At 42.5% G+C, this 12,123-nt stretch overlaps 1 protein-coding gene across 8 annotated transcripts in view; it reads left to right on the forward strand.

The window, feature by feature from the left end:
- LOC132388937 (rho guanine nucleotide exchange factor 12-like) overlaps positions 1-12,123 on the forward strand; it is a 181,374-nt gene that overhangs the window by 147,899 nt on the left and 21,352 nt on the right. For 6 of the 8 annotated variants that reach the window (XM_059961345.1, XM_059961346.1, XM_059961344.1 and 3 more), the window contains 2 exons: positions 1,895-2,317; positions 2,834-3,081. In XM_059961345.1, the coding sequence (XP_059817328.1) occupies positions 1,895-2,317; positions 2,834-3,081 (671 nt within the window). The remainder of the gene's footprint in view (positions 1-1,894; positions 2,318-2,833; positions 3,082-12,123) is intronic. The other 2 variants (XM_059961349.1, XM_059961350.1) reach the window with 1 other exon arrangement.

Genomic DNA, 12,123 nt, shown 5'->3' on the forward strand with positions numbered 1-12,123 from the left:
TGGAACTGCAGCCTAGGGTTCTGAAAGAGATAGTATTAGAGATTGTGGGGGCATTAGAAAGACTCTTTCAAAAATCATTGGACTCTGTCATAGTGCCAGAGGACTGAAAAATTGCAAATGTCACTCCACTCTTAAAGAAAGGAGAAAGGCAGCGGAAATTAAATTATAGACCAGATAGCCTAAACTCAGTGATTGGGAAGATGTTAGAGTTAATTGCTAAGGACAAGGTGACGGAGTACTTGGTGACCAGGACATGATAATACAAAGTTAGCATAGTTTTAATAACACTCAGCTCTATCAACCCACATTCGTCTAGGGGAAACTGACTTCTGCCCGTCATACTGTGTCTCACATTTGCCTAGATGCTGTATATGCACCCCAGCACAAACCCACAGTGTAAAATATCAGTCAGTAACAATGTACGTTTACAGTGGTTAAATTTTACTGTGATTATGAGGTTAGAGAAACAAAAATAAAAAGATGCTAAGAAAAGAGATTATACAGCTCATGCACAACATTGGACCTCATGCAATATCCTCAGTCCAATATTCAATTTCCTCTGAATCCACAACCCTCGGATAGGGATGAACCACGGTAGTCTACCAGAGCACTTACTGCACATCCTTTCTCTTCGCTTCTGCTCACTGAACTTCCCACGCACCAACCTGGCTTCGCACACATACAATAGAATAACGAGACTGACATTGGTTAGTCCCCCTGTTATCAGTAGTTATAACCCAAACATTTCAGCTACAGAGAACATTATCTCATAGTTAACATTACAGAGAAGCCATTTCATTATTAGCTAACAGCCCTGAGGGTGCCTGTGTTGAGGGTGAGGGACCCATCTTTACCACCTCTGGCAATCTGACAGGAAGTCCAGGATCCAGCTGCACAAGGCAGGGTCAAGGCTGAGAGGTCTCTGAGCTTCTTGTCGAGCCTGGATGGAACGATGGTGTTGAATGCTGAACTGTAGTCCAACAGCAGCATTCTCACATAAGCATCCTTCTTGTTCAGATGCATAAGGATGGTATATAGAGCAGTGACTATTGTGTCATCTGTCGATAGTTTGTGTTGTTAGGCAAATTGCAGGGGGTCCAGTTTGGATGGCAGCGTTCCACAGATATAACAATATAGTCCTTGAACAGCCTCTCAAAGCATTTGCTTATTATTGACGTGAGTGCAACAGGATGCCAGTCGTTCAGACATGTTACCTTGGTACAGGAACAATGGTGGACGTTTTGAAGTTGACTAATGAAACTAATGCCTTCTACCAACACAAGGTCTATATCTCTTCGGAGAGAAGGAAAAATCAGCAGACGATGAAAATCCAAGCAAAACACACTAAATGCTGGCCAGCAGGCCAGGCAGCATCTATGGAAAAAAGTGAACAGTCGACGTTTCAGGCCACAGCCTTTAGGGGGTCCTGCTGCAGGGTCTTGGCCCAAAATGTCAGCTATACTCTTTGCCATAGATAGCCTGCTGAGTTCTTCCAGCATTTTGTGTGTGTTGTCCATATCCCTTTATTTGCTGATGGAATGACCTTGTGAACATCTCTATTGTATTTTGCTCCACTGTCACATCTGTCAGTGTATTACAGGCACTGACCATTCTGCTTTAAAAGAAATGTTTCCTAGCATATCTTTGAGCCTCCCCTCCCCCAACCCCCTACATACCCTCTAATATTCTAGTATTAGATATTTTGACCTTGGGTTGCTGATTTTTTTAAAAGTGAAGGCTCCTTCCAGATCCTTAGCCAATTCTAAATTGCAGTTGCCTTTTGTCATATTGATAGATATTTAAAGAAAAATAATGCTTGCAATTGAAAATGTTTCTTAATCACTACATAGTCCCTAGCATTTCATTTACTGCAGTGTTCCCTGCCTCTCCTTAGTCCATTCCTTGAAACAACTGCTGAGTTCAGATGATGATGCTGGTGATGGAGCTTCAGTTCCAGGTGAAAACAGGTTATCACTAAAGCAGGTGACAGATGAGCCATCCGACAACACGTTGTGTTATCAAGTTGAGAAGTCCAACAAAGCACTGTGGCATCAGCTGGAGATTGCCAATAGGACTCTGGAAGAAGTGGAGAATTACAGAGTTAGTGAAAGGACTAAACGAACGTGTCAGTTGACACTAGGAGCAAGTCAAAATGAATGTGGCACAAATAAAGCATACGGATCAGAACTGGTAATGGATGGTGGTAGAGAGAGATTCTACAGTACTCCAGCAGATCGATCAGATGAACGTCAATCACAAGAGAACAACCCAAGTGAAAGCAGAGAAGAGGAGACAAAATCTCAAGCCTGTACATCAGGTTAGTTGCAAGAGAATTCTAAGAGAGATATTAGCTTTATTTGTCACGTGTACATTGACATATGCAGTGAAATGTGTCATTTGTGTCAGCAATTAACACAGTCTGTGATGCGTTGGGGACAGCCCATCATGCTTCTAGCTCCATCTTTGCATGTGCACAACTTACTAATCCTAACCCGTATGTTTTTTTGGAATGTGTGAGGAAACCAGAGCAACATACAGTCACAGGGAGAAACTCTTTACAAACAATGGTGGGAATTGAACCCTGATCTTCTGATCACTGGCATTGTAAAATTTTACACTAACCTCTACACTACCATTGACATGACATGGGTTGTATACTCAATTTTTCTACATCAAAGATGTACTGGTTGAATAATTGCATAGCTTAAATTAAAGTATTGATTTGTGGGGATGTAAAATGAGATTCAGAGCTTTATTTTTTTAAAAAAATTCCTTCAACCTGAGATCCTCAGAGGAATGTCCAATTTTATTAAAATCTTTATTCATTTGGCAGGGAATTTCTTAACTCTGGATGATTTTTCAAATACTGAAGGTTGCTCTGCCAATGAAGGAGATATGTCTAGACTTCTCTTTGATTATTCTGTGGATTGCATGAAGACCAATGAGAGGAACTGTGCCACTGATTCTTGTAATACTGAAGCGTCAGAGGCAGGAATTAGACATTTGCTTCCTTCATCAAATGTGCACAACCAAATCCTCCAATTCATTCATAATATCAAGTCTGATCTGAAGTATTTAAAGGTAACATGCTTCTATGAGTTTACCTAGTCAACATGGTGTCTGTCCAATGTAACTGAGCTTGAATGTCACATTTTGTTACACCCATCAAGATTTATTAAATTCCTGTCATGGGGCTGATGGATTTTCACTTTGTTGTGTAGTTTGGAAAAATTAACCACCATTGTCTGCAATTAAATGTTATTGTTCTAAAAATGGTTTTAATCTCTTTGGGAGAAACCTAGAATAAATGTGCAAGATAGGTTGCTATTTGAAAGCTTCAGTATATCACAGTCCTTGTGTTTTAATGTGCTGCAGTTCTTTTTTGTTGTCTTTGAGCGAAGTTTAAGGCTGTGACCAGTGGAAGTCTTTAAAGTAGTGCATGCATTTGTAAAGAAGTATCAGAGGTCTTCTTATGACCAGAACCAGAATAAGAGTCTCTTAAATAATTCTAATGCATCAGCTTCTTCCACCCACTCCTTGCAGTGCATTCCAGGCACTTACCACTCTCTGTGTTGAAAAAGCTGCCTGTGACATCTTTCCTACACTTTCCTAGGATCACCTTTAACAAATGTCCTCCGGTATTAGCCATTGCTACCATTGGTACTGCAGACCACTCTATCCATGCCTCCTCTGTCAAGTATTATATGTCAGCAGCAAAAGACCACATTCAGCTTTTAATGTTAAACAAGTATGTTTTCAGTATCTACCCAAAATACAGACAATTAAGCTGATTACTCTCCTAAACAGAAGTTAACAGTGCTATGCCTGTGGAGGTCTGGGAACAATTCTTATCAAGTCGTACTCAAACAAAGTCCTAGGATGGCAATCCAGAAAATTCCGGAAATCAACACTGGGAAAATGAGGTGAAAGTCTCAGAAGATTCTAGATGTCGAGTAGTCGTCACTTAAATGCCAGAGTCATGCAGGGGTAACAAAATGATGCCTAAGTTCCAAAATCCACATAGGGATATCACAAGGTGACAGTCAAAGAATATTCCTTAACACAAGTAGTCGCCACATAACACACCCGACTCCATGTATAGATTAACAAAAGTGGTCGCCACAAAATACAGAAATCCAAGTATGGATCGTACAAAGTGACAGTCACGTATTCAACATGCACTGTGTGCTGCTAATTATCACAATCTTCTGGACATGGAGAAGTTTTAAACTCCCATGCTCTAGCGAACTCTTCAACTAACTCAACTGAGTTTGCATTCCCTCTGGTAGCTCTCAGTTTGTTGTATCCCTCAACTGCCAAATGTCCCAGAAAACCTCTCCTTACCCTTTCCAACTGGTTTTTGGCTTCTCTGGCTGCCTTTTCCATTTTCAGTTATGCTTCCTGTTCAACATATGACGCTCGCACCTTAGCGGTTTCTGCTTTAGCTCTTGCGTGGGCAGTCTTATTTGTTGATGCCCTACTGCTCCTGGCGCTGGATGGTAACAACTTGACGCTGGATTGCGATGCCATCGTACCACTTGTTGAAACACCTGGTAATGCCGCCTTTTCACTGTAGTGTTCTCGCACAGGTGTAAAAACTCTTAACTAAACACTATAAACCAGAGTCAATGAGGCGCGATCTCAGTAAGGTTAACCGTTTACTCTTCACTCTTCCACATTAACGTATGGTGAAAACTGGTGATAAAATAATACAAAATATATACAGTATTTGTTTCCTTCTTGGCATCACATTTACATCATAAATACTTGCAAAAATAAAACTACAACAAACTATATTACATTAAAGTACAACATACAGTCAGAATCTACCTACGCCATCAACTACTTTAAATACACTTCAACACAAACTATCCGGAACTCTTTAAATAACAAAGAACATAAACTTTATCAACCGTCATTACTTTTAACTGAATCAGCGTTAACATTTTTACTTCAACATATCAATTATCTTATGAGCTTACGGTGTTGCTTCTATGATGTTTCTAGTGCGTAGAAAGAAAGCTTTTCTCGCGCTGATCCTGCACACACAGGTATTTCTCCAAACTGGTATTTTCCCACAGGACTAAACACCAAGTATAAACAGGTCAATGAGGCGCGGTGTGAAAACAGGTGTGACGTCATCACATGCCGATATATCACAGACAGTGAATTTACTTTCAACAGCCTTAACTTTAACTCTTTAAATAACAAAGAACATAAACTTTATCAACCGTCATTACTTTTAACTGAATCAGCGTTAACATTTTTACTTCAACATATCAATTATCTTATGAACTTACAGCGTTGCTTCTATGATGTTTCTAGTGCGTAGAAAGAAAACTTTCAAACGAATTTACTTTCAACAGCCTTAACTTTAACTAGAAAATGATTACAAACAAATTACTAAAGTGAAAATATAATAAACTAAATGAATGCCTTAAGGGCAACACACTCCCCGACTGACCTTTGTAAGGTCACTAGGAACATAATACAAACTTTAGTCTCTAGATCAGTCCTTAGGGAGAAGTAGAATGACTTCTGCAACTGGCCTTTGGTAAATTTTCACATCACCTTGGTCAGAAGTTTTCAACTCAACCTTCCTGACATGTCCATCCCTACCAGGGAATTGTGGCAGTGATTCTGGCCATTGGCCAGCAGTTGAGCAGTTGCGGGTGATCTGCTTGTCCTTGAGCAGGACTAAATCTCCAACTTGAAGATTCCTGCAAGATTCTGTCCACTTTTGTCTATGTTGTAACAAAGGTAGATATTCATGTCTCCAACGAGACCAGAACCGATTTGCAAGAGCCTGATCCTGTCTCCATTGCATTGTGTACAAATCCTTATCGGAGAAGTCCCCAGGTGGAGGAGGAGCTCCTGCCTTCTGCATAAGGAGCACTGATGGCGAGACTATGAAGGGGTTTTCCGGGTCAGAAGACACAGGTAGGAGTGGTCGTGCATTTATAATGGCTGTGACCTCTGCCATTAGTGTGCACAGTACTTCGTGAGTCAGTCGGGTGTGTTGCTGCAGAAACATTGAATCAAGGATCCTTCTGGCGATACCAATCATCCGCTCCCATGCGCCTCCCATGTGGGAGGTGTGTGGTGTGTTAAACTCCCAGTTGCATCCCTGCTGACTGAGGTACTTTTGCACCGTCTTGTCCATCCCGAGCTCCTTGGACGCTCCAACAAAGTTCATGCCGCAATCAGACCTTAACTGTTTTGCAGGGCCTCTTTGTGCAAAGAAGCACCTGAGAGCATTAATGCAGCTGGATGTATCTAAAGATTGGATTACTTCAATGTGTACCGCTCTCGAACTCATGCAGCTAAACATGATTTCCCACCTCTGCTTGTCCTCCTCTTGTGCGTCTCGTAGTGATGGTCCAGAGACCAAATACTTCGAGCCCCACATATGTAAAAGGAGGGCAGGCATTGAGACGTTCTGGTGGGAGGTCCACCATGCGTTGAGCTTCCAACTTCCCTCGCAGTTTCCTGCAGGTTACACATCTGTGAAGTACTGAATTGATCAGTGTTTTACCTCCCAAGGTCCACAGTCCCACTGCCCTTATTGCTCCTTCTGTCAGGTGACGGCCCCGATTCCTTACCTGTTCATGGTGATGGCGAGTGAGCATTAAGGACACATGGCTGTCTTTGGGTAGGATTACTGGGCTCTTTTCTGCAGCTGAAAGGTGAGAGTGTAACCGGCCTCCAATGCAAATAAGATCGTTCTTCAGGATCGGGTTGAATTTCCTCAAAGGGCTGTCCTTTGGTATTGGTTTATTAGCTTGGAGGGCCGAAAACTTCCTTGCAAAAGCTGCTCTGAGTTGCTTTAAGGATGACATCCTTCGCCTGGGCCAATTCGTCCGTGGTGTACCTACGTGGGATATGAAGCTGTTTTAGATCTTGAAGTGAATCTCTCCAAGCCGCCCATCTGTTTAGCCTGTCTTCTGGTAGGGGAGTATCCCAGTCGGAGAGTTCAGAGGTAAGTTCTCTGAGAAGGGCTCTTCCCTGGATCGTAACTGGCGCCAGTAGACCCAAGGGATCGAAAACACTGTTGACAGTGGAGAGAACTCCACGGCAGGTAAATGGCTTGGTCACGGTCGGCACGGAGAACATGAATGTGTCAGTCGTAATCTCCCAGAGGAGACCCAGACTCCTTTGTGTGGGTATGGTTTCTCCATCTAGATCTAGGTCTTTGATTGCCGGAGTACAGTCATCATGTGGAAAGGCCTCCATTACTGCCTGACGGTTTGATGCAAACTTGTGCAAGCGGAGGTTTGACTCAGCGATTGAGGCTTGTGTATGTCAGAGCAGATCGATTGCTTCATCTTCTTTCTGTAGCGATATCAAGCCGTCATCGACATAGAAGTGCCTTTCTACAAACTCAATGGTGTCATCACCGTGCTCCTGTGCACCCTCTCTGATGGCTCTTCACAGCCCATAGATGGCCTCGGCCGGTGATGGACTATTGCCGAAAACGTGGACTTTCATCCAGTACTCAATGACTTCCTTGTTGATGTCATTGTCCTTGTGCCATAAGAAATGGAGGAAATTGCGATGGTCCTCCTGTACTGAGAAGCAAAGGAACTGGATGTCTGCTAGGATTGCAAACTTCTCCTTCCGAAAGCGCAACAGGACCCCAAGAAGGGTGTTGTTGAGGTCGGGGCCTGTGAGGACCACGTCATTAAGGGAGATACCAGCGCACTGAGCACTGGAGTCAAAGACCACCCTGATCTGATTGGGCTTTTGTGGGTGGTAAACCCCAAACGTTGGGAGGTACCAGCACTCCTCGTCTTCCCTCAGTGGCGGTGCTACTTCAGCACGTCCAGTAGCGAAGATCTTCTCCATGAATGCTACGTATTGTTGCTGCATCTCAGGTTTCCTTTCCAGGGTTTTTTGCAAAGACGTGAACGGCTTGACTGCCTGCTCTTTGTTGTTTGGCAAGCACTGGCGTGGTTCTCTGAAAGGTAGTGGGGCGACCCAGTTCTTTGCTTCATCTCTGAAGACCTTGGTGTCCATTATTTTTATGAAGATGGTGTCTTGTGCTGATGGAGCAAGTTTATTATCATGCTCAGTTTGAGCGAAGACTGACTGTCCCAGTGTCTTGTCAGTATACACTTGTTAAAGCCCTGTCGTGCTTCCTTGATACACATGTAGTTCGTGCAGAGTTGAAAAATTGAATGGTGGCCACTCTCTAGCACATTGGTCTTGAGTGTGTTAACTGTCAGTTTTTGTACATTGCCAAGGCACACCTCTCCTATCACCACCCAGCCCAGATCCAGGCGTTGGGCAAAGGGGGCGTCGTGTGGTCCATTGACCTGCTGCCTAACCTTGTGCACCTGGAGAACGTCTCTTCCTACTAGCAGGAGTATTTTTGCTTTTGGGTCCAGTGCTTGGCGATGTGGTGGAGATGTGGCTGGTGTCGCACAGCGCTTGGCGTCGGGATCTCGGTGCGGTTATTCAAAATTTCATTGCTCTCTAAGAGCAGAGGGAGACAGATGACAACGTTACCATCCAGCGACTCAAGCTGGAAGCCTTCTGCCTTCCTCCCGTATGTTTCTATGCTGCCTGAGCAAATTCTAAGGTAGTATGGGAACTGATTACTCTCTAATTTGAACAAATCAAAGTTTTCTTGTCTGACTAGTGAGCAATTGCTCTGGTCATCCAGAATTACATAGGCTTTGATAGCCTTGTCTTTGGCTCCCTTAGGGTACACCTTAGTGAGGCAGACCTTTGAAAAACAAGAATGGCTTGACTGACCTTGACCACAAACTTCTGTGCAGCTCGAGCAGACAACGGTTGTCCTGGAGTGATCCTCTCCCTCCCCACCGTCCTCTTGTGAGGGTGGAGGAGCTTTGTCAGTTTGCGGTAACAGGCCGGGATGCATGGCCCCATAGTGACTAGCATTATTACATTCCGAGCACCTCACGGGGATCATACACTCTCTAGTGAGGTGAGAGGTAGAGGAACAGCATTTATAAAATATTTTTCTCCTTGAGAAGGGCCATCCTCTCGTCAAAGGGTTTTTTCCTAAACGTTCTGCATTTTTTAAAGGGGGTGGGATTTGTTGTGCAATGGTCATTTCTTGCTAGGGTCATTGTTAGTTGTAAAGACTTCAGTTTTACACACTGAGACAGGTTTATTGATGTTAAAATTATTCAAAGTGGATTTGACTGGCTTGGTGTGAATTGTACTGCTACCTTGACTCATGAAGTTTCGCTTCATCGCCTCCTTGCACACAAACCTAGTGAAATACTCAAAGGGAGGAAATCGACCATCGTTTTCCGCTTTGTACTCTGAGCCAACAGACACCCACCTTTCCTGCAGCCCAAATGGAAGTTTGTCCACGATTGGTCTAATTCAGTGTGAAGTATCCAAATATGACAGGCCAGTTGAGTAGCCATCTTCTTTAGTGCCTTCAATCTCCATGAGTAGATCTCCGAGCTCTCTTAGCTTAGTGTGGTCTTTGGCTGACACCTTAGGAAAAATTTCCAGACGTCGAAATAGTGCCGTTTCAATAATTTCAGGAGCCGCATAGCACTCCCAAAGTCTCTCCCATGCTTTGCGTAAGGCTAGCTTGGGGTTGTTGATGTACACTGAATGTATGCGTCTCACCTGTTCGTATGATTCTTTTCCCAGCCATTTCGTCATAAGATCCAACTCTTGGGTTGCTCCGAGCTGGACTCTGTGGATAGCGTTGGTGAATGAGGAGTACCATGCACTGTAACTTTCAGGTTTATCGTCAAACTGGTACAGTGCTGAAGTGACAAGATCTCGTCGTGCTAAATACTGTGCCATGGGTTCAACTGCAAGTGTCATGCTGGCTGGGGGAATATGTCGGCGGGTATATGACTGAGGGTGTACATTTGTTATGGGATTTGCTGTCCTGAATTCAGCCTTTCCCTCTCCTCTCGCCAAATCTGGTAAGTTTGGTGTCAAGAAGTATTTGTCATCTGCCCTTACATTCTTGAATTCGTTGCGAAGTTGCAAGGGTAAATTGTCTTCCTCAGATAGATGTGATGCAATTGGACTTCTCTTTGACTCCTCGTGAAATGGGATGTTAGCATATAAGTATGGAGAGGAAGAACGACTCTTCAAGTCCATTTGAGATCGGATGTAGTCACTTGTGCGTTCCAATCTGGTCCTTTCTAAAGTAGATTTTACTTCATCTAGAACGTGCATTTCTTCAGCAGTTTCTAATATCTCTGCTTCCACCCTGGCAGCTTCTGCTTCTCGGTGTAGTGTCAGCACTTCTAACTCTGCTTCTATCCTTACCATTTCCTACTGGTTTTCGGTTTCACTGGCAGCCGCTTCCTTTTGGTTTTCCGCCTCTCTGGCTGCCTTTTCCATTTTCAGTTATGCTTCCTGTTCAACATAAGACGCTCGCACCTTACGGTTTCTGCTTTAGCTCTTGCGTGGGCAGTCTTATTTGTTGATGCCCTACTGCCCCTGGCGCTGGATGGCAACGATTTGATGCTGGATTGCGATGCCATCGTAGCAGTTGTTGAAACACCTGGTAATGCCGCCTTTTCACTGTAGTGTTCTCGCACAGGTGTAAAAACTCTGAACTAAACACTGAGTATAACCCAGAGTCAATGAGGCGCGATCTCAGTAAGGTTAACCGTTTACTCTTCACTCTTCCACATTAACGTATGGTGAAAACTGGTGATAAAACAATACAAAATATATACAGCATTTGTTTTCTTCTTGGCATCACATTTACATCATAAATACTTGCAAAAATAAAACTACAACAAACTATATTACATTAAAGTACAACATACAGTCAGAATCTACCTACGCCATCAACTACTTTAAATACACTTCAACACAAACTATCCGGAACTCTTTAAATAACAAAGAACATAAACTTTATCAACCGTCATTACTTTTAACTGAATCAGCGTTAACATTTTTACTACAACATGTCGATTATCTTACGGTGTTGCTTCTATGATGTTTCTAGTGCGAAGAAAGAAAACTTTTCTCGCGCTGATCCTGCACACACAAGCCCCCTCCTTCCCATTTCTCCAAACTGGTATTTTCCCATAGGAAGCAGCGAAACTGGGTGTGATGTCATCGCATGCTGCGATATATCACAGACAACGAATTTACTTTCAACAACCTTAACTTTAACTAGAAAATGATTACAAATGAATTACTAAAGTGAAAATATAATAAACTAAACGAATGCCATAAGGGCAACACAGTATGCATATATATGTACTTGATATGTGGGTGTGTCTCTCTATATATATACATATGTATGGGTGTGTGTGTGTGTGCATATATTTAGCAGGAGTACACAGGGAATTCTTTTCTGTGTAATGGATTTGTTCACTGACTTTTATGAATACTGCAATGGGGGCCCTGAACTCACAAATAGGAAGGGTTATCCCCCACAGCTAGACATTTCCTCTAGCTCAACGTAGAGTCATCTACTAGAGACCTCAGCCTTGGTTTGTTGCCATTTTTGTTATTATTTGCATTTCTTGGTTCTTGTTCAGGGAGTAGATCGATTAAGTTTTTTTTGCTAATTTCAATGATACATTGACAGATAAATACAGATGGCTAAGGACAAGCTAAAATGCATTTCTTTTAATGTCAATGGGCTATTAAATCCAATCAAAAACTACAGAGAATGGGCTTCACTAATTTGTTTTTCTCCTCATATAAATTAGGACTTAGTAGAGGAGTTGCTATTCTTATCTCAAGTAATTTTGAAAAAATATTCGGAATGGGAGATAAAGAGAGCAGAGATATTCTGGTAAGGGGGAATATAGACAGAAATTCAGTTACTCTATTGAATATATACACACCCCTGGGAAGTGATATTGATTTCTTTCAGAAAATTACTGATATTATCGTAATGGAAACAGAAGGTCTCCTAATATGTGAGGGAAACTTAAATTTACAATTACAACCAAACTTAGACTCTTCCAATAGAAAAACTTATGAAACAAAGTCCTTATATAAGAAAGTTAATACACTTTTTGAGGATGTTGGTTTAATTGATATATGGAGGGACCTTTTCCCTGACAAAAGGGATTACACTCATTATTCTGCTCCTCATTCTGTATATACAAGAATAGACTATTTCATACCATTTGTAAAAGACAAAGACAA

Source organism: Hypanus sabinus, unplaced genomic scaffold (assembly GCF_030144855.1).
Source record: "Hypanus sabinus isolate sHypSab1 unplaced genomic scaffold, sHypSab1.hap1 scaffold_437, whole genome shotgun sequence".
In the NCBI taxonomy this organism is placed as follows: Eukaryota; Metazoa; Chordata; class Chondrichthyes; order Myliobatiformes; family Dasyatidae; genus Hypanus; species Hypanus sabinus.